Source organism: Juglans regia, chromosome 2, assembly GCF_001411555.2.
Source record: "Juglans regia cultivar Chandler chromosome 2, Walnut 2.0, whole genome shotgun sequence".
In the NCBI taxonomy this organism is placed as follows: domain Eukaryota; kingdom Viridiplantae; phylum Streptophyta; class Magnoliopsida; order Fagales; family Juglandaceae; genus Juglans; species Juglans regia.
Genome location: NC_049902.1, coordinates 4,679,496 through 4,703,760, shown reverse-complemented (window position 1 = coordinate 4,703,760; position 24,265 = coordinate 4,679,496). Strand labels below are relative to the sequence as shown.

At 39.2% G+C, this 24,265-nt stretch overlaps 2 protein-coding genes across 2 annotated transcripts; both read right to left on the bottom strand.

The window, feature by feature from the left end:
- Nucleotides 1-8,929: 8,929 nt before the first annotated feature.
- LOC108999077 ((+)-cis,trans-nepetalactol synthase NEPS2-like) lies at nt 8,930-10,025 on the bottom strand. Its single transcript, XM_018975878.2, has one exon. It carries the CDS (start codon nt 9,966-9,968, stop codon nt 9,150-9,152), a length of 819 nt encoding a protein of 272 aa, XP_018831423.1. The 5' UTR covers nt 9,969-10,025; the 3' UTR covers nt 8,930-9,149.
- An 8,614-nt stretch (nt 10,026-18,639) lies between these two features.
- On the bottom strand, nt 18,640-19,824 carry LOC108999155 ((+)-cis,trans-nepetalactol synthase NEPS1-like). Its single transcript, XM_018975951.2, has one exon. The coding sequence runs from the start codon at nt 19,769-19,771 to the stop codon at nt 18,968-18,970; it is 804 nt and encodes a 267-aa protein (XP_018831496.1). The 5' UTR covers nt 19,772-19,824; the 3' UTR covers nt 18,640-18,967.
- Between the last annotated feature and the right edge of the window lie 4,441 nt (nt 19,825-24,265).

The following is a 24,265-nucleotide window of genomic DNA, read 5'->3' as shown; positions in this document are numbered from 1 at the left end:
AGGCTTAGCTTATGATGCCCTTGGGACCTCCCTTACAACAAGAGCTGACCCCCTCTCCCCTCACCAAATCTACAGCTTCTTACTTAACCATGAGCCATGTCTTTCTCATAAGAAAACTACCATTCTCAGTGGCAATCCCTTACAAGCTAATCTGACAACTACTCAGAGCTCTGCCTCACTCTCTCCATCTTCCCATTCTTCAAGTCGTGGTCGAGGGGGTCGTAACTTTCGGGGTAGAGGAGGAACTGGACTCGGAGCATTGCATTTTTTTTTCAAATGGCAGTGACACATGACCTGTGTGTTAAGTTTGTAAGAAGCTTGGTCATTCGGCAATTAACTGTTAGCATCGATTTGACCATAGTTATCAAGCCTCTCCTTCTTTTACATCAAATATGACCACCACTGGTTCTGCACCATTGGGCTCCCACCTCCATTCGTGGTTTCTAGACACAGCGGCCACTACACATTTTACACCTGACCTTGCTAATCTTAATATGTATCCCATGTCTTATCAGGGATCGGACCAAGTAAGTATTGGAGATGGCTTTACCATGCTGATTCAACACACTGGTTCTGCTCATCGTAAAACTTCCTCTTGCATTTTCTTACTTTCTCAACTACTTCATGTTCCATCTTTAACTAAAAACTTACTCTATGTCCGTCAATTTTGTGTTGATAATGGTGTATATTTTGAATTTCACTCTACATCTTTTTTCGTGAAGGATTCTCTCACTCGGGTGGTTCTACTTCAGGGCATCGTTAGAGATGGCTTGTATGTCTTAGTTGCGGATTCTACTTCGGGTTCAGTTTCCCTTAAGCGTATATTGGTGAGCGTACCTCCCTTGATCATTGGCATCATCGACTTGGCCACCCTTCACCGTGCACCACCACCTTTACTGTTAGGCGCTTCCAACTTCCAGTCCATAACAATAAACATGTCCAGCCGTGCTCAACTTGTTTCTAGTCTAAATTACATGCACTTATGCATCCCACTTCTCCTTCTAAGTCTAAGAAAGCTTTTGAATTGATGTTTCTAGATGTATGGGGTCCGCCCCAGTGTTATCTTCAAAATGGATGTAGATTTTATTTCTCTATCATTGATGATCACAAGAAATACATTCGGTTGTTTCCTATTCAATCTAAATCCGATGTCTCTTCCATTTTTGTTGCTTTTATTCGGTTCATTACAAATTATTTTTCACCAAACATCAAAGCTATCCAATCTGATTTTGGTGGTGAATTTAGACCACTTAAAAAAAAATTATTCATGATCAAGGCATTGTTCATCGCATAACCTGCCCTTATGCACATGCTCAAAATGGTACAGTTGAGAGGCGTCATCGACACATATTCGAAACGGGACTGTCTTTACTTGCCCATGCATCCATGCCTCTTTCCAAACATTGGTTTTTTTTATAAATAGGATGCCTAGCCCAATTTTACAAAATATTTCCCATTTCCAAGCTTTATTTAAAAAGACTCCATATTACAAATTTTAAAAAGTTTTTGGGTTTGCATGTTGACCCAATTTATGCCCATTTAATCGGCATAAAATGGACTTCCGATCTAAATTTTGTGTTTTCATGGGATATGGTCCTAACCATAAGGGATATATTTGTTTACATCCTTCCTCGGGCCGGACTTACATATCAAGAGATGTGTTATTCAATGAAGCCTACTTTCCTTTTGCCATTAAGCTCAACTCAGACTCTTCATCTTCTGCACACAACCATTTATTTTCGGATCTGACTTCTACTTCTCAAATGGTTCCTTTACTTACCACTTAGCCCAACTCTCAGCCCAACACTCAAATAGACATCGATACCTCTTCTTGTCAGTCATCTCTTCCCACATCCACGGCCTCTACCCATTCACACAGCTCCAACCCAACCTCTAATTCTCCCCAATTTAACCCTAACTTCGTCGAATCCAGACTCTCTCAAAATCAAAGTTCTTCCTCCTCGATTCCAAGCGCACTAGTTCCCAAACCTTCCACGACTGAGTCTCTGCCTCCTTGCGATCATCACTCACCAAGTCAACCTGTGTGTCCTACCTCACACATCCCATGGTTACACGCAGTCAGGTAAATATTCACAAACCCCTCTTATATCTTGATGGTACTGTACCCTGGCCTATTAAGCACCCTTCACTTTCACTCACTACTTCAACACACACTCTGGTTCCTGAGGAACCCACCTCATATATAGAAGTCATAAAATCTCCTAAATGGAGAGAGGCAATGCAAACTGAGTTTCATGCTTTGTTGTATAATCATACTTGAGATTTGGTACCACCATCTGCCTCTTTCAATGTTTTGGGTCCCAAATGGATACTCAAAACAAAGAGGAAGGCTGATGGCACCTTAGAAAGGCGCAAGGCTCGCCTCGTAGCCACAGGATTTCACCAACAACCTGTGGTAGACTACAGTGAGACATTTTCTTCTGTAGTAAAACCCACCACCATCTGTGTTCTACTTTCCTTAGCAGTCTCGTCAAACTGGTCTCTACAGCAATTGGACATACAAAATGTTGTATGGTGATCAGGAGGAGGCGGTTTATATGCAACAACCCCTGGGTTTGTGCATCCAAGGTATTCTTCATATGTGTGTAGACCAAAATAGGACATTTATGGCCTAAATCAGGCTCCACGAGCCAGGTTTTCAAAACTTAGCAGCAAGCTTTTCTATTTAGGCTTTCAGGAATAAAAATCTGATACATGTTCATATAGACATGAATCTCATGTAATTTTTGTGCTCATATATGCGGATGATATCATTGTTACAGGCTCAAATTCCAATTTAATATCTGAGTTCATTTATGTTCTTAGCTTATCTTTTCTTGTTAAGCATCTAGGTCAACTACATTATTTCTTAGGCATTGAAATCATTCAAAATAATGAGGGTCTGTTTCTTTGCCAATCCAAATATATTTTTATCTTCACAAAACTAATATGCATCATCTGAAATCTGTGTCTACTCCAATGTCAGTAACTACCAAACTCTCGGCTTTTGATAGTTCCTCCTTTGAGGATCCTCTTACTTATAGAAGTATAGTTGGTAGTTTACAATATTTATCTTTTACTCGTTCGGACATATCATTTGCTATTAACAAAGTTTGTCAATACATGCACAATCCAAAAATCTCACAATGGCAAGTAGCCAAACGAATTCTTAGGTATTTTAGAATTACTTCTAACTTTGGTCTGTTTTTCTCCAAATCATCTTCATATACTCTCTTGCCCTTCTCTGATGCTGATTAGGCCGGTTGCCCTGATGATAGAAAATTAACAGGTGGTCTTTGTGTATTTTTTAGGTCTCATTTGGGATCCAAAAAGCAGCCTACAATTACAAGATTTTCTACTGAGGCTAAATATAAAGCCATTGCTAACACCACTTGTGAAGTTTTGTGGATTCAATCTCATTTGAGTGAATTGGGTATTTTTTTTAAAGGATCCACCGAAATTGTGGTGTGACAACTTGGGGCGACATATTTAACTGTAAATACAATTTTACATGCTCATACAAATCATGTAGAATTAGATTATCATTTTGTAAGGGCTAGAGTTGCAGCCAAAACACTCAATGTCTCTTTTGTTGTGTAAAACGATGACAATAAAGTAAAAGGCAAACAAGGGAAAAATAAGCAATCACACACGACACAGTATTTACGTGGTTCGGCAAATTGCCTACATCCACAGCAGCTGCAGAGAATTTTTATTTCTTGAAGAATCACAATACAATGTATGGGAAAACTATTGTTCACTTTGATACATCACAAGTCAAAACAAAATCATTTAATTATGTCATGCGGTGGAAACCCTAAAATCTTTAGAAATAGTCATGTTTGCTCGAGCGGCGTGTCGAGCCCGCATCGAGCGAACCTGTTTCCTTCAATCGCTCAAGCCATGTATTGAGTGGCTCTTCAAGCAAACTCTCTGACTTCCCTCCACTCGAGCGGTGTGTAGAGCGGTATCGAGTGAATTCTCTGACTTGCATTTGCTCTAGCGATCTGTCGAGATATCTTGATTCAAATCTTTGACTTGTCTTCGCTCGAGCAGCTAGGGATTTCGCTCGAGCGGTGTGGACGAGACTCCACAATTCTCCCACTTGGAGACTGGTACACCCACAATATCGCTCTTTACCTCAAACATGATATCCTCTACCTATGCAAATCAATACCCTTGTCTTCATGCTAGAAGACCAACTGAAGTTATGCACAACTTCAGTTTCTCAAGTGTAACACCCTTTGTCAACATATCAGCAGGGTTCTTACTTCCATAGATTTTTTCAAGTAACAATTGTCCGTCATCTAACAATAATCGTATAAAGTGATTCCTGATCTGAATGTGCTTAGTCCTAGAATGAAACGTTGGGTTCTTGGCAAGGAATATGGCACTCTGACTGTCACTGTAGAGGGTGCCCTTCTGATTCTTTTTACCCAATTTCTCCAATAAGCCCTGTAACCAAACCATCTCCTTTACAGCTTCTGAAACTGCAATATACTCAGCTTCTGTAGTAGACAAAGAAACTGTCTTTTGTAAATTGGAATCCCATGAAACTGCATTACCACCTAGAGTGTAAACAAACCCTGTGGTACTTTTTCTGCTATCAGTATCTTCAGCTAAATCAGCAGCCCTGTACCTCTAAGCCTCCTCCTAAGAAATACAAGCACGTTTCTGAGGAGCCTTTTAGGTATCTCAAAATCCACTATACTGCTTCCCAATATTGTTTTCCAGAGTTACTCATGTATCCTACTCATAACTCCCACTACATGGGCAATATCTGGTCTAGTGCAAACCATAGCATACATAAGTAAACTAATAGCTGAAGCATAAGGAACCTTACTCATATAGTCTTATTCCTCTTCTGACTTTGGTGCTTGATCCTTGCTGAGTCTGAAGTGACTACCCAAGGGTGTGCCACCTGGCTTGGCCTTATCCATATTGAATTTGCTGAGTACCTTTTTCACATACTTAGCCTATGAGAGTCTTAATGTGCCTCTGACTCTGTCTCTGACAATTCTCATGCCAAAGATTTGCTTTGCAGCTCCCAAATCCTTCATTGCAAAGTGTTCTGACATCTGCTTTTTTAGATTATTGATCTCATCAATACTAGCCCCTGCAATAAGCATGTCATCCACATATAGCAACAAAATAATGTAAGAATTGTCAAACTGCTTGACATAGCATCAGTGATCTGCCTGACATCTGATGTACCCTGCACTGCACATGAAACTGTCAAATTTTTTGTACCACTGTCTAGGAGCTTGTTTCAGGCCATATAAGCTCTTCTTTAGTCTGCAAACTGAACCTTCCTTTCCCTATACTACAAATCCCTCAGGTTGGTGCATGTAGATGTCTTCTTCAAGATCTCCATGAAGAAAACCTGTCTTCACATCTAACTGCTCAAGAAATAGATCTTCAGTAGCAACCACAGCCAAAACTAACCTGATGGTTGTGATCTTTACCACAAGTGAGAAGATCTCAGAGTAATCAATGCTCTATTTCTGCTGAAAGCCTTTTACAACAAGTCTGGTCTTGTACCTCTTACTGCCATCATGCTCAACTTTCACCCGATACACCCACTTGTTGTGTAATGCATTCTTCCCTTATGGAAGTTCTGTCAACTCCTATGTCTGATTCCCTAGCAAGTTATCCATCTCATCTTTCATGGCCAGCTCTCACTTGCTAGAATTTTCATCTTACAAGGTTTCTTGATAACTCTGCAGTTCTCCTCCATCTGTCAACAAAATAAAATTCAAAGTAGGTGAGAAACGCTGTGGATGATGAATAGTCCTAACTAACCTGCGAACTGTAGCTGTAGGAGTGGACGGCTCTGGATCTGACTACGGAATAATAGGAATGGGTGTACTGGACCCACTCTCCCAGTCACTCATTTCTCTACACGGCACTGTGGCCTCTATTAGGTCATCCAAACTCACAAAGTCAAACTCCTGAGGAGCTGCTTCAACAACTGTACTAGACTTGTCCTTGTACACGTTCTTTTCATTGAAGATCACATTCCTGCTTCTTATAATCTTCTGATCCTGATCATCCCAGAAACAATAGCCAAATGACTCGTCCCCATAGCCAATGAAATAATATTTCCTTGACTTAGTTTCAAGTTTACTACGAGCATCAGAATCGATAAGAACATAAAAAAGATAGTCAAAAGTTTTAAGATGAGAAAATTTGACTTCTTTCCCGCTCCAAGCCTCTTCAGGCAATTCACAATCTAGTAGAATTGATGGCCCTCTCTTTATCAAGTATACTGCAATGCTAATTGCATCTGCCCAGAAAATAGGTGGTAGCCCATCGTGCAGCCTCATGCTTCTAGCACGCTCATTTATGGTTCTGTTCATGCGTTCAACAACTCTATTTTGCTGTGGTGTCCCAGGAATAGTCTTATCCATTCTGATACCTTGAGTTGCACAATACTTCTTGAATCCATCAGTAATATACTCACCACCATTGTCAGACCTTAAGCATTTTGGCTTCAATTCTGTCTCTGTCTCAACCATGGCCTTCCAAATTTTGAACACATTAAATACATCAGATTTATGCTTCAAAAAATAGACTCATACATTCCTGCTGTGGTCATCAATAAATGTGACATAATAACGAGAACTTCCAAGAGATGCCACTGGGGAAGGCCCCCACACATCAGTATGCACAAGATTAGTTTCCCTTTCTTCAGTATTCTGCCACTCTTCAAGAAACTGACATTCTTCTATTTCCCCATAATGCAACTCACACACACTGAGATCAACTGACTTCAGTTCTGGTAGCTTGCCTCTAGACAGAAGTTCTTTCATGCCCTTCTAACTTATATGGCCAAGCCTACAATGCCACAAATTTGTTGTGCTCTCTGTAACGGTAGTAGCAATAGTGTTATTCAAACAAGTAGTCATATAAAGTGTACCAGTTTTCTTACCCTGAGCCAATACTAATACCCCTTTGGTGACCTTCCAGGTGCTATCTGAAAATACCACTGAATGGCCACAATCATCAAGCTGCCCAACAGAAATGAGATTCTTCTTCAACTCAGGAATGTGTCTAGCCTTCTGCAAGGTCCATTTGTTCTTATTAGGGAGTACAATGTCAATGTCTCTCATCTCTACTACATTCAAAGCCTCTCTATCAGCCAGATACACCTTCCCAAAATCACATGCAACATAGTTCTGAATTATCTCCCGATGGGAAGATGTATGGAAGGAAGCCCCTGAATCTAGTATACAGTCATCAACTGGACTATGAACTACAAGTAATAGTGCATCATGTACTTCTTCAGTTACCACATTAGCATTATCATTCTCAGTCTTCTTGGGATTTCTGCAATTCTTCAGCTTTGCCACAATTCCAGCAAGTTGCCTGCTAACCAGGTCTTGACTTGCTCTTGCCCCTATTCTTTGATTTTGATCGCCTATGTTTGAGTTACTGTCTTGTGCTCTCCCCCGAGAGTCAACATTCAGCACTGAACTCGAACCCAAGGTTTCGCCTGAATCTCTCCTATGCACCTCTTTAGCCAAAATCAAATCACAGATATCATCATATTTCAACTTTGACTTACCGGCAAAATTACTAACAGCCATTCTCACGGCTTCTCAACTATTTGGCAGTAATGTCAATAGTATCAGTGCACATATCTCATCATCAAATTCAATTTCAACAGACGAAAATTGATTTATGATAGTATTAAAATCATTCAGATGTTGTGCAACAGACGTACCATCTGCCATATTCAAATTAAATAACTTTTTCATCAGATGTACCTTGTTATTTACTGACGGCTTTTCATACATATCTGACAAAGCTGCTATGAGATCCGCAGTCGTCTTCTCCTTGATGACGTTGTGTGCAATGGATCTTGACAGGGTTAGCCGAATAACCCCCAGAACCTGTCGATCCAACAGGGTCCAATCAGCAACTGACATGTTGTCTGGTTTAATCCCCAGCAATGGAAGATGAAGTCTCTTCCCATAAAGGTAATCCTCTATCTGCATTTTCCAGTATCCATAATCCGTGCCATCAAACTTCTCGATCCCTGATACCTTTACATCCTCTTCAGCCATCATTTTTTCTCAGACCCGAACCTTGGCTCTTGATACCAATTGTTGTGTAAAATGATGACAATAAAGTAAAAGGCAAACAAGGGAAAAATAAGCAATCACACACGACACAGTATTTACGTGGTTCGGCAAATTGCCTATGTCCACGGGAGCTGCAGATGATTTTTTTTTTTTGAGGAATCACAATACAATGTATGAGACGGCTACTGTTCACTCTGATACATCACAAGTCAAAACAAAATCATTTAAATATGTCATGCGGCGGAAACCCTAAAATCTTCAAAAATAGTCATGTTCGCTCGAGCGGCGTGTCAAGCCCGCATCGAGCGAACCTGCTTTCCGCAATCGCTCAAGCCATGTGTTGAACGGCTCTTCAAGCGAACTCTCTGACTTCCCTCCGATCGAGCGGTGTGTCGAGCGAAGTCAAACGAACTCTCTGACTTGCATTTGCTCAAGCTGTCTGTCGAGCTATCTTGAGCAAACTCTCTGACTTGTCTCCGCTTAAGCGGCTAGAGACTCCGCTCGAGCGGTGTGGACTAGATTCCACAATACTCAACATCATTTTTATCTAGCAAGGATTAGTTAGCAGATATCTTCAGTACTAAACTACTATCCACTGCAAGCTTCAATTTCCATTGATCAAGCCTCACCATTAATTAGGTGCCGCTTGAATCGCGGGAGGTTGTTAAGTATACAAGAGGAAGCAAGCAGCAGAGTGGCAAGGCACAACAAACAACAGAGTGGAAATGCACAACAGGTCCACAAAGGATTCTGCACATTCCAGAAGCACACGGCATGACCCAGTAGAATATTCCAGCAACAATAAAATTAATCTGGAGAAGACACATGGCAAAAGATCCGCATTTTGAGGAAAGTAGTTGCTATAAATTCTCTTTATAAATACTCTGTAAAGTAGTTGCATCTCAAACTTAAAAACTGATCATCATCATCCATACGATCGAGATCCAAAATACATTGAAAGATCATACGTAATGTAAAATGCTGGCCGGCCGGAAGGGAATTAAGCGAGATCGATCCGGTCAATTTATTGATAATTAATTAAGCCATTCCTCAATATACTTTTTAAGTAGTAGTAGTAGTAGTAGTAGTAGTACTACTACTAGGCACGAAAACACCGTCCACCACAAGATCATGCCCACTCACAAATTCATTACATGCAAGAAACAGCACAGCATCTGCTACATGTTCCACCTTCAGCAAAACCCCTTTCAACCTGGCAAATGTCTCGTACACCTTCTCAACCTCTTCCACGCTCTTCCCTTGCACGCGGCACGTCAATGGCGTCGCCAACCCATTTGGTGATACGCTGTTCACCCTAATCCCGTGCTCCCCAAGCTGCAGGCTCGCTGATCGAACCAGCCCCAGCACCGCGTGCTTTGTCATGCAATAGTCCGTCCGAGCCTTCGCACCGTGGCTAGCCGCCACGCTCCCCGTGCAGACGATACTCCCACTCACGCCTCTTTCAACCATCGCTCGCGCGGCGTGCTTCACACACAAGGCCATGCCACGGACGTTGACTGCAAACAATCGGTCGAATCCTAAAATGTCGAGCTCGAGGACGGTCTGTTCGGAGGAACTTAGAATCCCAGCATTGCTGAACATGATGTCGAGCTGCCCATATTTCTCGACGGTCGATTCCACGGTGCTTTTGACCTGGTCTTCGTCAGAAACATCACAGTGCACGTAGCTGCACTTGTCTATGCCAATGGATGAGGCAACCTGTTTACCCAGTTGGTCTTGGATATCGGCGATCACCACCATGCGTGTGCCATGTTGGGTGAAAAGGCGTGCGGTGGCCTCGCCTATGCCGCTTGCGCCGCCGGTGATTATTGCTACCTTTCCCTTTAGTGATCTGTGGTTGCCCACTGTAGAGTCTGTCATTGTAGATCAGAAAAAGAAATGGGCAGACTGATCATGAACTAGTTAGTACTGTGATTGCCTTATCTTATGGACCCTGATACTCCAACCACAGGTTTAAGCGCGTTTGAATAGTAAAAATGTTTTATTTTTATTTTTTAATTTTTATTATCATAATTGTTTTAAAATTGTATATAAAATATAATAAAAAATTAATTTTTTTAAATTTTTAAATAATAATAAATAATATTTTAATAATATTTTATTCAATTTTTATCTTCTATATCAACTATCTCAACTCAATTTAATATCAAATGAAATCTTAACTAAGAAAAACGACCAAGTTCAAATGTTTATTTTTTCTTTTTTTCCAATAATTTTTTAATACATTTTTAAAAATTTTTAAAAAATAAAAAAATATAAATTCACTAATATTGATTTCTTTAACTATTAAATAAAAATCCAAATTTTAAAATAAATTAAAAATTCAATGATCACTTTTATCATTACTTTTATTGATTCAACTACCATTTTCTTTATCATGTTTGCACATTTAAAGGAAAATGGATGTCTCTAGAAAAAGTATTATTGGCTTCGAGAAGATGACCGTTAGTTGGCAATCTATTAAGGTACTTTTGTTTTGTATGTTTGGTAGAAATTATATTTGAAAATAAATAAATAAATACGTCCAAAACGTGTCATGTGAGGGGTGGATATCTTGTTGGCTAAAAAATATTCCATCTATTGTTAAACGCAAAGTCACCTAAAAATAGAAGAAATAATTTATACAAATTCTAAATAAATAAATAAGTAAATCTTATGTACGTAGTTCCTGTGTTAAAAATATATCCCACCTTAAAAAAATATAAAAACAATATATTTATTTTTAGTGAATTCTTTTTTTTTTTTTTTAATAAAAGATCCTTATTTATTTGAAAATTATATTTAAGATTACTCTTTCTTTTTATGGTTGGCCTTGGTCGACGACCCATGAGTGGTCAGACCAGCCTTCATGAATAGTTATCACTAAGGATAATGCTGGAGCTCCCGCTGGCTCTCGTTGGGAGCTCTCGCTGGAGCTCTAGTGTATTTTATTATGTGTATTTTTTAATTTTTTTTATATAGATGTTTTTAATGATTTTAAATATTTTTAAAAAATAAAAAAAATTATAATATTATTTAATAATATTTGCTTAATCACGAAGTAAAATATAAAATATTTTTTTATGATTTTTTATTTTACTTCGTGATTAAGGAAGTATTTTTTAATAACTTTTTTTTTACTTCTTGATTAGTGTATTTTATTATGTGTATTTTTTAATTTTTTTTATATAGATGTTTTTAATGATTTTAAATATTTTTAAAAAATAAAAAAAATTATAATATTATTTAATAATATTTGCTTAATCACGAAGTAAAATATAAAATATTTTTTTATGATTTTTTATTTTACTTCGTGATTAAGGAAGTATTTTTTAATAACTTTTTTTTTACTTCTTGATTAAGAAAGTGTTTTTAATAATGTTCTAAATTTATTTTATTTTTTAAAAAATATTTAAAAATATTATATAAAAAATAACTTTAAAAAAAACACATACAATATATGCCAACAGCCCCCGCTGGAGGCTGTAGCACGATATTATCACTAATGAGTAGTGCTATTCCGACTGCTGAAGGAAGCTCGTTGGGACTCTCGTTAATAATTTTGATATGAGTTTTTTTTTAATATATTTAAATATATTTTAAAAAATAAAAAATTTATAATATTATTAAAAAATACTTACTTAATTATTAAATAAAAAAAATAAAAAATTCATAATGAATTAGCGATAGAAACAAGTGGGAAAATTAGTTTTCCATCACTAATTAATTAGAGTGGCGCCCTTCGTCGACCTCCCATGCATGAATCATGATGAGTGGTCAGGACTATTCCTGTCAACGCACTCTTCAATCAGTTCACTAATGAAACGAATTCTGATTGAAACATGTTTGGTTCTGAGGGGATATCATGTCGTCGATCAGTTGTTACATTAATAATCTGTAAAGCTTTCATGTATATATATTGCCTTTTACTATGGCAGCAGCTTCATGCTAGATAGTCCTAATTTTCTTCTAATTAATAAAAAAAAATATTTACAGTTTTAAGTGTGCAAACGTCGTATAGTCATTTTAAAAAAAAAATGAATAATTATAAGATTTACATGAAAATAAATTTATTTTTTAATAATAAACCTAACTTATTTTCAAAATAACTGCATAATATTTATATATTTTACGACTGTATGTAATATTACTCTTAATCAAATAGCTTCAGAATTATTTAGAAGCTAAATATGATTCAACTTCTTCTAAAGATTGAACATTATTAACAGTATTTTGACCTCCTCGATCGATCGTTAACATGTTTTCCGATTTTCTAGCTAGTCTCCTCGTGAACATGAACTTTAATTACTCAATCTTGCATGCGTATTATATATATTTTTCCAATCATGCTCATTCAAAAAGATATTATATATCAAGCTTATGAAGCTTTTATATATATTGACCTATACATGAGTCATGACATGACTTCCTTCCCTGACTAGCGGCTATGCTCCCCGTGCAGACGATACTCCCCCTCACTCGTCCTTCAACCATCACACGCACAACGTGCTTCATACACACAGCCATGCCACGGGCGTTGATTGCAAACAATCGGTCAAACTTTGAAATCTCAAGCTCACGGACGGTCTGTTCAGAGGCACTGACAATTCCAGCGTTGCTGAACATGATGTCGAGCTGCCCATATTTCTGGACCGTTGATTCCACGGTGTTTTTGACCTGGTTGTATCGTCCGGTCCGGAGGGATTCGTCGGAGAATTATTACCTTTCATTTAAATCATATTTTACAGTATAGATATGGCCTCTAATTTCTCAATGATAGATCTCACAACACTTACACACACTTATTAAAGATGTTGGTACCAACCATATAACATAATCAGAATCATCGTATCAGAATTTGAAACATAATCAAATACAAAATCAAAATAAAATCAGAAAATCATGCCAAATATTTCTCAGATGCCATATCATTTCAAACAGAGTATTTGACATTTTCATATTATTTTCACATAATCAAAACGAATTCAGAACATCTTCATATGACGTACAAAATTCACAGATTTCATATTCACTTCTTTGCATATTTTATAAATAACATGTCAAAATATTGCTCATATCTACACTAGTCATGTCAAAAAACACTTTCTCTTTCATACAGATTTCAAATGGCTTTCCAAACCCAACCCAAGATGAGGTGCCTTATCTAATAGGAAGAAAGAGAGAGGGAAGGAGGAGACAAAAGGTTGAGGAAGTAAAAGGGTGTCGGGAGGAAAAGAGGGAAGGAGACTTAAAGGAGAGGTGATGTGACATAAAGGAAGGAGTGACAAAATATAAAAGAAATGGACCAGACAACTTCAAGGACGCTTCCAGACTTCAACTTTCCCTTTAGCTTCTTCAACCTTGCAACTAGAGCACCAATGACAGCATCTCCTTCAGAAAATAAATCTATGACCCCTGTTGTACAGTAAGGCTGAGAGACCATGAGAGACTGTAAAACAATTATATTATAGTGGATTCTCCCTTCTCCCACACCCCCGTGGACAGATGCATTATGTCAAACCACGTAAATCAATGTATATCCATCTCTTTATTTTTTCTGCACTTATTTCTTATTCATTGCTATGGATGTATGCATGAACACCATACAGCCGCACCGGACCACCACCAGGGGATCCACACTACACCAATTGAGGCCCGAATCGTCGTAGTGGGCCGAGAATGACTCTTTCTACCCTTCCATCTCGTTATATAATTTTAAGCATTAATAGTTGGTGTTATCTGTGGGATCTGATGTGCTTTCTACATTGAAAGTGGGAAAGAACGAATTTCCCTTGATAAGTATTCTCAGCTTCACTCTTTATTTTTATTAACAATACTGTCACAAAAGTTAGGCGAGTAAACACTTCCTCGCCAATGTGGTTTACGATATTGTGCACTTTATTGCACAACGCATAAAACACACACCCAATAGCCTGGGCAAATGAATTACCCAGCCACTTGAGCTACAAGTGCATTGTGCAAAAAGAGAGGTGAGGACATTGGCAAACACCGTGCACATGCACATGTATTAGGCAAGCACTTTTCCATGCACAGTGCACCCGAGAGGCTCGCGACAACCCACCGCGAGCTCGTTGAACCTTTTGGCAGCCACCGCATGGACCACCAAAAGCTTCTGTCCCAGAACGGCTGGCCTCCGTTATTGAAGGCAGAGCTTCGTACGCCTAAAAGGGTAAACATTGCCATGCACCTGAGAGGCTCACAACAGGCCTTCGTGAGCCCGTTGGACCTACCGGTGACCACCCCAGGGACTGCCGGCGATTTTTGTCCCCTCTGTGACGGCCTCAATTCAAGGAGGGTAGGCATAGTGAACACAACATGTGCACCTCATCGTGTGCACCAAAGGAGCGCGGCAGCCCACGACTCAACTCACAAGTGGATGGATAGCCACCATGAGGACTGCCGACACTTTCTACCGCGCCGTGGTTGTCCCTAGCATTGAAGAACGTGCATGCTGTGCACGATGGGCAACAATTGCACCTTGCCCTGTGCACCCGAGGGAAGCACCTTCAGTGGTCACCGTGAGGCGGGTAACGCCAGCCTCCACCAAAATCGTTGGCGATCTTTGTCACCGATAGGGTGCTCCACAGCTCAGCCAGCCCCTCCATCGTGCAAACTGACAACCCTCCCGTCATGCACCCAAGGTAGACATCACCTTGCACAACTAGCAGGCACCATGTCGCCACCACCGACATTTTTTTCCGCCAAAACGCGGTCCTCAGCCACTGCTTGCCCCCTCTTCACCATATAGTTAAAAGCCATAAAGACAACCATCCACCCTGCCTTGCAAGAGCATCCTGGGCACAAGCACCACCTTGCACGGCCATGAACATGGTCTCCTAACCATCACGACCATTTGATGCCTAGTCGTGCCTTCCCTGACCACCAGCATCTCAGCCACCTGCCGCCCTGCCATACACATCTCTGCCATGAGCTGTCTGGCCATATGAAACTTGAATAGGTACTGCTCGCCACCACTCCTCAGCCACTGCCCAATTCCCCCAGCCACTGCTTGGACACAGTCGCATGGCTTGGGCTTGCCTGGCCATGTCTCCTCAATCACAACAGATCTACGACCATGCAAGAGGGAAAACCTGCATCCCAGTCGTGCATGTGGGCAGCCATCGGCAGCTAACGCCATGCACTTAGTCATCCCATTTGGGCCACGGGTCCCCTGACCGCCGCATCACCCAGCCATGGTGATTTCCTCGACTACATGCTCCATGGACTCAACTACTCGGCCACATGCACACGTCGGACAACCATTCCACTTGACCTGACGGACACAACTTCCTCAGCCTTAGTGGTTCTCCAAACACACAGCTCTACAAAAACGTTGCCCAGACACGAAGTCCATCAGCATCACTGTCCAAACCACCTGCCCATAAAGTTACACGACCAAAGAGAGGTGGAGCGATGGTCACACGTTGCATGTCCCATGTAATGGTCGACCCAGGTGGTCAAAGTTGTACAGCCCATGCAAAACAAGCTATTGAAAAATAAAATAAAATAAAAGTAAGGAAGAGAAAAAACAACAAATAGTAGCAAGCAATTTCAATTAAGCAAAAATCGGCTACAACGACTAAGTCACCCCGGTATGTCTCCCTCAAAGTTTGTGTGCATTTTATTTTTACTAACCTAATTGATTCTTGCAACGCAAGACACCGGCTACACAGTCCCCCGGACATCTCAATATGTCTTTATCGGAGTAAATTTCCTTACATTAACATGCACGCGAACACCTCAAACTTTTACCACACTCCAGCAAGACAATTAAGTTTACAAATTTCACACTTGTAATTGAGAATTATTTACGCTAACTGGTTTGGCATTTGTAGCATGGTCAAGCATTGATTACTTACCTTCCCGTGGAGAGTCAACATGCAGGTCTAGCCTCAGGCTACCTGACCTCCCTCATGGTGAAGCGCGGGTCCACCCTCCACAGCTACTCGACATCTTAACTTTCCTTAAAGAATCAACTGGCGGGTCTAGCCGCAGATTACCTAACCTCTTTCATTGCAAAGTACGGGTTTAGCCCCTGACTACCCGGCATCTTACCTCCTCATGAGGCTCAAAGGGGCGAGTTTAGTCTCTAGGCTACTTGACCTCTCTCACGGAGGAGCACAAGTCCAACTCTTGGTTGCCCGAACTATTTACCTTCCCTTGGAGAGTCAAAAGGCGAGTCTAGCATTAGGCTACCCAACCTCCTTCACGGTGAAGCACGGGTCTAGCCCCATGGCTGCCCAATATCTTAGCTTCCAGTGGAGATTCAGTAGGCAGGTCCAGTCTCAGACTGCCTAACCTCCTTCACGATAAAGAGTAGGTCCAGCCCCCTGGCTGACCGATTACTTATCTTCTCGACCCATGAGGTTTAATCATTTGAAGTTTGAATTATTTATGTTAATTGACTCAGTATATTTAGCATGGTTATGCACCTCATCCCAAATGAGAGACAAGTTGCGACCCTCTCACGACGGAGCGGGGGTCCAATCTTACGACTACCCTACATTACTCTCGGGATGGCATCTCCACTAGCAAATATCGAGTGATTATGCTTGTGCCATAATCGATGTCAGCGAGCTACCTTTAGGAATGAGTCGATGGGCTCGACAACTGCCTAAGGTAGACCCAGGGGGCTCCTTAACCACCTAGTGCATGTTACTACAAATAAACTCTAACACTAATAGAAAAATGTAAACATCAACACGATTCACATCAGAAGGGAAAAGTCCACCCAGATCATCCGAAACAAAACATCGGAATAATGGACGCTTTTCAATAATGGTAAATGTTCATACAAAACGAACTCAAAAGCCTACTTACCTTCCCCATGAGCATCAAAAGGCAAGAAAGGTTAGGGATTGCCCGACCACTTTTCTTCTCGTTAGGGGTCAACAAGCGAGTCTAGTCTTAAGGGTAACCTCGACCTGCCTCACTGCAAAGTGTGGGCCCAGCCTTTCGACTGCTTGACTTATCATCACCTTCATAATGAGTTGACTGGCATGAAAGGTCAAAGACAGCCCGGCCTACCAGGTGCCTGAATAGGCAGGCAAGTCACTTGACTACCCAACATCTCTTGTGCGCATAAAAGATAAGCTCTACACTCACATCTAACGTGATCGATCCCATCTCCTGCCTAGTCTCTCACACTCAGAAATCTTCATCGCTTAACGCAAGTGAAATGCTTAATCAGGGAACCACTCTCGAGATTTATTTCTCTACAGATTTCAGCATACTATGTTGGTTGTATATTTTATCTTTAAAGATTCTCAATACCTTCTTTTGGAGCAAATTGCCCTTAAGAATAGAAGGTAACTGGAGGGGATAAAATATCACAGGCGCAAAGTGATTTTCCAAGCCCAGCCAAAGGTGGGGGAGCCTTACCAGGAGGGAAGAAAGAGAGAGGGAAGGAGGGAACAAAAGACTGAAGAAGTAAAAAGGTGTTAGGGTGAAAAGAGAGGAGGGGACATAAAGGAGAGGTGATATGACATAAAGGAAGGAAGGGCAGAGGATAAAAGAAAGGGACCAGATGACTTCAAGGGGGCTTCCAAACTTCAGCTTCTCTAGGCATGTAATTGGTCCGATTTGGTCTGATTCGGTCCATGGGTAGTCACGAATTGAAAATTCTGGTCCATCATTTTTGTCGGACCGGACCATTAGCTATCGGTTGAATTCAATCCATAAACATTTTTTTCATTATATATATATGGTTAATGAAATTAAGTGATTTCTTTAATATTTTATATATGGTTAATGAATATTAAATAATTTCATTGTATATATAGTCAAGGGTGATTCCTTGGATGAAAACTATATAATTAACTTATACAACTATTATATAAAATAATATATTATATATATAATATTTAAAATATATAAATTCGGTCGGTCTCAGTCTTGTCTAGTCCAAAAAAACCATACCCCGAGACCGACCAATAAGACTATCTGTCCAGTCCAATCCTCTTACAGCCCTAAACTTCTCCTTCAATCTCACGACTAGAGCACCAACGACAAGGTCTCCTTTAGAAAATAGATCTTTGATTCCTATTGTACAGCAAGGATGAGAGACCATGAGAGATTGTAAAACAATCATATTATAGTAGACTATCCCCTTCCAGCACCCCCACATACGTAGGATATACCATGTAAATCTATGCATCTCCGTCTCTTTATTTTTCCTATATTTATTCTATGTTCATTATCATGGATATACGCACGGATATCATACAACCGCACCGGACTACCACCGGGGACTCCACACTACACCGATCGAGGCCCGAATCTTCATAGCAGGCCGGAAATGACTCTCTCCCCTTTTGGCCTCTTGTGTGATTTTTTGGCATTAACAGGTTCAATCGAAAGATGAATATGTGTGTTTGTCTGTACATGTGTTAGCAGGGGAAAATACTTTCAAAAGATCGATTAGTGTTCGATCATTCATTCCCATGTATATGTATTCAACAGTGGTACGTACGCTTAATTAGCACCAAATATATTCAGTTCTTCATATATATATATATATATATAATAAATATAACCCACCATATATAATTCAATTGCCACTACATTTAGTTCCTTCAGAACGATACATATTAATCGGTTCAACATGCTAAGATATATCGACACATACATACACACACACACACACACACACACACACATATATATATATATATATACACAAATATATGTGTGGGTGTGCACGCTAGCTGCATGGTATCATCACACACAATCCCATCACATTTTACATTATTTTATTAATTTATACGTTAGGTACGTACTACGTAGCATATCGGTCATATGACAAGTTCTATTATACTATTTTTGTTTTCGAACTTAGGGTTTTGGAAGTTGCTATATATTTAGGAAGCGCCTAGGTAGCCTCTGTCAACGACAAGGTTGTGTCCGGTGACACACTCGGAATCATCAGATGCAAGAAACAGCACTGCATCGGCAACATGTTTCGCTTTCAATAGAGCCTCTTTCAAAACAACGTAAGGCTCAAAAATCTTCTCCACTTCCTCAGCTTGCTCGGCATCCATCCCAAGTGCTTGCAACGTCAATGGCGTAGCAACCACGTAAGGTGACACGCAGTTCACTCTGATGCCATGCACCCCAAGCTGCTTGCTTGCCGATCGAACCATCCCCAGCACTGCATGCTTTGACATGAAATAATCAATGTGCTTCTTCGCCCCACAGCTAGCAGCCACACTCGCCGTGCACACAATGCTTCCCCTGACGTGCCCTTCCACCATTGCGCTCGCCGCATGCTTTACACAAGCAGCCATGCCACGAACGTTGATTGCAAACAGGTGTTCAAAGCTTGGGAAATCAAGATCAAGGATTGTCTGGTTAGACTTGCTGTAAACCCCAGCATTACTGAACATGATGTCCAGCTGCTTGTAGTTTTGGACCGTCCATTCCACCATTGCTTTCACTTGCTCTTCATCGCTAACATCGCAATGGATGTAGGTAGCAGTACTGTTCCAGCCAATTGATTTGGCTATTTTTTGGCCTAGTTCATCTTGGATGTCAGCAATCACCACCATACGTGCACCATTATTGGCAAAAAGTCTTGCAGTTACCTCTCCAATGCCACTTGCACCACCGGTAACTATGGCCACTTTGCCTTCCAGTTTCTTCCTGCACATTGGGGATTCAGACATTGTTGGACCAACACAATTGATCAAGCTCAGACAACAGGTTGCAATTAACTAATTAATTTGGCCATTTCCATAAAAGACTAGCACTATATATACACATCTCCCGTGTGGAAAGTTCAACCGTTGTAATATAGTACAACTGCCTCTAATTTTTCACTTCAAAAGTCTTACCTTTTGGAAAATCATGTGAACTAGTACATCTAATACACCTGAGACAAATACATCAGGTGCCATTAATTGCTGCAAACTGTTTCATCTATATTTGGTATGCCTAACTTCTCCGGTTATTCATCACTCGATCCCCTCTCCGCAAACGACGGGTCATGTTTCTGGGGTATATAATGAGCGCTCATGATCAGTACTGTCAAAGTCAAGAAACTATTCCCATCTCTTCTCATGGACCTGATCATCCAACACAGAGCTGCGATTCTTCTCCTGAAAACGATTGTATCATATCTATTGTTATTAAAAAAGATAAATAATCCGATCCAATCTTCTTATATATGTACACTATATATATTAATGTCGAAACTATGCATACATGCAGTTAAGGGGAAAAAATACTATCACGATGGATATATATAATCAGAAGTTCTTTAATTTCAAAAGAATATTATTGCTGTAATATGTATGTCAATACATTTTATTTGTTGTTTTAATTATTAATGCGTTTCTGTCTTTTTATTAAATGTCTTTAAGTGATAGATGTGCAAGTGGCGTTCTGAATTGGAAGCACGTGAGATGCTAGTGACTTCTTTAATCTGAAGGGATGTGTATTGAACCGTTGGATATCTAGACGTGGCGGCATCTATTGACATATATATATATCATTGCTTTGTAACCCTAGACGGATGATTCATTTAAAAATACGGCAGTCTTAGAGATAGAGCTGAGAAGGGAGGCGATTCTAGGGTTTTCTAGGGTTTACTCTTAGAGGGAAGAAATCAGTGTAATTTCTTGTGAGTTCTGAAGGGTTTTGTAACTCTGGTGTACTGAGACTTCTCTGTGAAGTATTCTTTATAAATAAAGATCTCTGTGGCTTCTCTAAGGCCATTCCTGCCGTGGATGTAGACCATTAGGGTTGAACCACGTATATCAGTGTGTTCTTTCCTTATATTCCTTTTATTTCCTTTTGCAGTTTATATTTCTGTTATTTTCATTTCTTTTCTTGATATATGTTCTTTCGGTTCTTGATATATATTTTGTGCCTCATTTTGATATGTACGATTTGATATATGTAACCTGGTCATATATTGTAGTATTGATTATTCTTTGGTTGTGGTGGATATCAAACTGCGAGACTTGTGATAAATGTACTTTTCTGTTTGGGAGAAAAAAAACTGACAATTTTATAACAAAGAAATAGAAAGGTTTTTATCACAAATTATTAATTAGTTTTCATAATAAAACTAATTCTTTTATAACAATTGCAATATGTATATGAGATGTACGTGGAATGTTGATTAATTGACTAATCAAATCACTTAATTTATTCATAATTTAATTAAATAACGAAATTAATAATTGTCACTTATACCCAACATTATATCCCATTTGAGATCTAAATTTTCTGCATGTCGCATTAATATTGTAAATTGTAATCCACAACAAAAATCGTGTTGACTGAATAGTTCCGATAGTTAATAACCGTATGTTTAAGTAGCTAGCAGGCTCTTTAACGTTCTTCACCTAACAAGCTGTATATGATATGTTTTTTCAGCCTCTCTTTAATATCATGTACGTCGTCTTCCTTTTTCTTTTTCTTTTTTTCACAATTTCAGAGTGAGGAGCAGAGCAGGGGAAAATTTGCAAATAAATGACTGTCTGATAAAATAATATAAATGACGGACACACATGCACTTGCCGGTAAACTACTTAAATAGCCGAAAAATAAAGTTAGATCCGCATTAACTCTTAGTATATATCTTTGAATTCATCTTTTTCTTACTTATGATTAAATGAAATGAGATGAAAAAATCTGTAAATTATAATAATGAGATAATTTGAAAATAATAATGAAATAATTTGAATTAAGATGTTTTATAAAATTTTAATAAAAGAGAAAAAAAAAAAACTTTGAATAAAAAAATTATAAAATTAAAATATGGTTAGAATATAATTTTTTAATATAATTTTATTTTAAGATTAAAAAATGTGAAATTATTTTTTATATTTTATTTGTAAGTTTGAAAAAATTATACTGATTAAATTCGATAAAAAATTAAAGAAATCAATAGCCATTCAATTTCTAATTCATACGGGCTTAAGCCCATTATAGCTAACAATCCAAAGTCCAATCCAAGTCTTTTCCCTTAACATACTTCATCTCTCGTACTCCTTGCGTCGACAACTCAAGAGAGTCAGAAAACTTCCTGTGCAGCTCCGGACAAAACCTCCCCCTATAAAGCAACTTGCCCACGAGGAGCTGGTATGCAATGTGCATCCCTCAATCGTGAGTAGCTTTCCCACGTAGCATCTTCATCTCATTGTCTTTGCCAGCAGATTATGAGTTCCACTCGAGCCTAGTTCTTCACCTTCTTCATGCGGCGCCCAAAGACCTTCTCTGGTTCCAGCTTCAAAACACCTCATGTATCGACTGACAGAAGCACAGGAATGGCCGTGACTGTAGTCCCCTATTTCTTTTTGAGTAGTTAGTGAAGAAATATGGTGTAACCCATAAAGTTGCCACCCCTTATCACCCACAAACAAGTAGTGATCAAGTAGAATATCCAAGAGGATATTAAAGAAAACTGTAAATCTCACTCAAAATGATTGGTCTCTTAGACTCAATGATGCATTATGGGCACACCGTACAATATTTATGACTCCCATTAGAATGTCTCCATACAGAATATTCTTCAGTAAGGCCTGCCACCTCCTTGTTGAGCTAGAGTATAGAGCTTATTGGGCTATTAAGCAACTAAACTTTGATCTTGACAAGGCAAGTGCCTATAGCAAACTCCAACTCAATGAGTTGGAAGAGATTCGCAATGATGCATACGATTGTGTCAAATCATATAAGGAATAAATGAGAATGATTCATGATCAAAACATATTGAGAAAAGCTTTTGAACTAGGTCAAAAAGTCCTTTATAATTCTCATTGACCTAGGAAAATTACTATCTAGATGGACTGGGCGTTCATAGTGCGCACCGTGTATCCACATGGGACAGTTGAGATTGAAAATCTTAAAAATGGTCATACAGTTAAAGTTAATGGTTAACGTTTGAAACCATTTTTAGAAATCGAGAACCCAAAAGTTGAAGAATTGCCAATAGAGAATCTTGCTTATCAAGATTAGTTTGCAATTCTATTATAGATTAATGAAAAAAATTGAAGTGACTAAATTACGAAATATGATCATTCAATAAAAAATAATCATATTACAGAGAACATATCTGAAATTACAGAGAACATTACTGAAAGAGACAAGACCACCAATATTCTCATCCTCCCACCATTCAAAACGCAGAACCACACGACAAAAAATAAACAAGCCTTTACATAATGTCAAGAGTAAGAGATGGGAAAATGATAGTGACATACTAATTAATTTAAACTAACGAAAAACACAAGAGTTTGACATCAAAATGAAGTTCATTGACATGCCCAAGCACCTCATCTCTATGCTATCAAACGAAAAATAAACTTTAGTGTCCTTTATACAATGATATAAATGAAAAAAAAACGAAAAAAACAAACCATTTATAAACAAGCACTTGGTCGACAATGGCATACACAGGGGAGGACTATGGCGTGTGGGCAACGACAGTTGTGGTCCCGTGCAATGATTTGGTAGCGGTGGTATGGGAGCTGTTGGTTGCAAGAAGAATTCATGCGTAGGTTTTTCTTTTTCGGCAGGAATCCCAAGTGATGATCCTCATTTCTTTAAGTTGTGTAATGTTGAGGTGGCTCTTTCTTATTGGAGTGTGTTAAAGGCCTGAAAACACCATATTCGTTCTAAATAAGTTCTGTTAGACGATCTCACTCGTAAGGTAGAAGATTTGACTCTAAGTAGAACCATGAATTCTTTCAATCAAGTTCAAGATCATGTATGTTATCTCTGTGCTAGTCACATGCATACAACACGAATGTGTCCTTCCACACAAGCTTATTCAGAGTGCTATGTTCAGCAAGCGAATGTACTATATAATTTTGGGAAGCCATTTGCTAGTCTATTTTCAGAGACATTCAATACCAATTGGCGAAATCATCCTAATTTTTCTTGGAGGCAGAATCAGCTTCCCATGAATTTAGGTAGACTACAGGTGCAACAAGAAAGTCAATTATGTCAACCTAACCCAATTTATCCTCATGTTCCTTGATCTACTCCTTCAATTGCAACACCACCATGACAACAATCATCCTTGGAGGAGCCCTTTGTGGCATTCATGCAATCCACTAACTAGATCATTCAAGAGATGAAAATTTTCACTAAGATGAATACTCAAGTAATTTCAAATTTAGAGAGTCAAGTTGGCTAGTTGGCAACCCATG

What these genes read in the sequence shown, in the direction of transcription:
- LOC108999077 (XM_018975878.2), bottom strand. Translation starts at nt 9,968, where the DNA reads ATGACAGACTCTACAGTGGGCAACCACAGATCACTAAAGGGAAAGGTA.
- LOC108999155 (XM_018975951.2), bottom strand. Translation starts at nt 19,771, where the DNA reads ATGTCTGAATCCCCAATGTGCAGGAAGAAACTGGAAGGCAAAGTGGCC.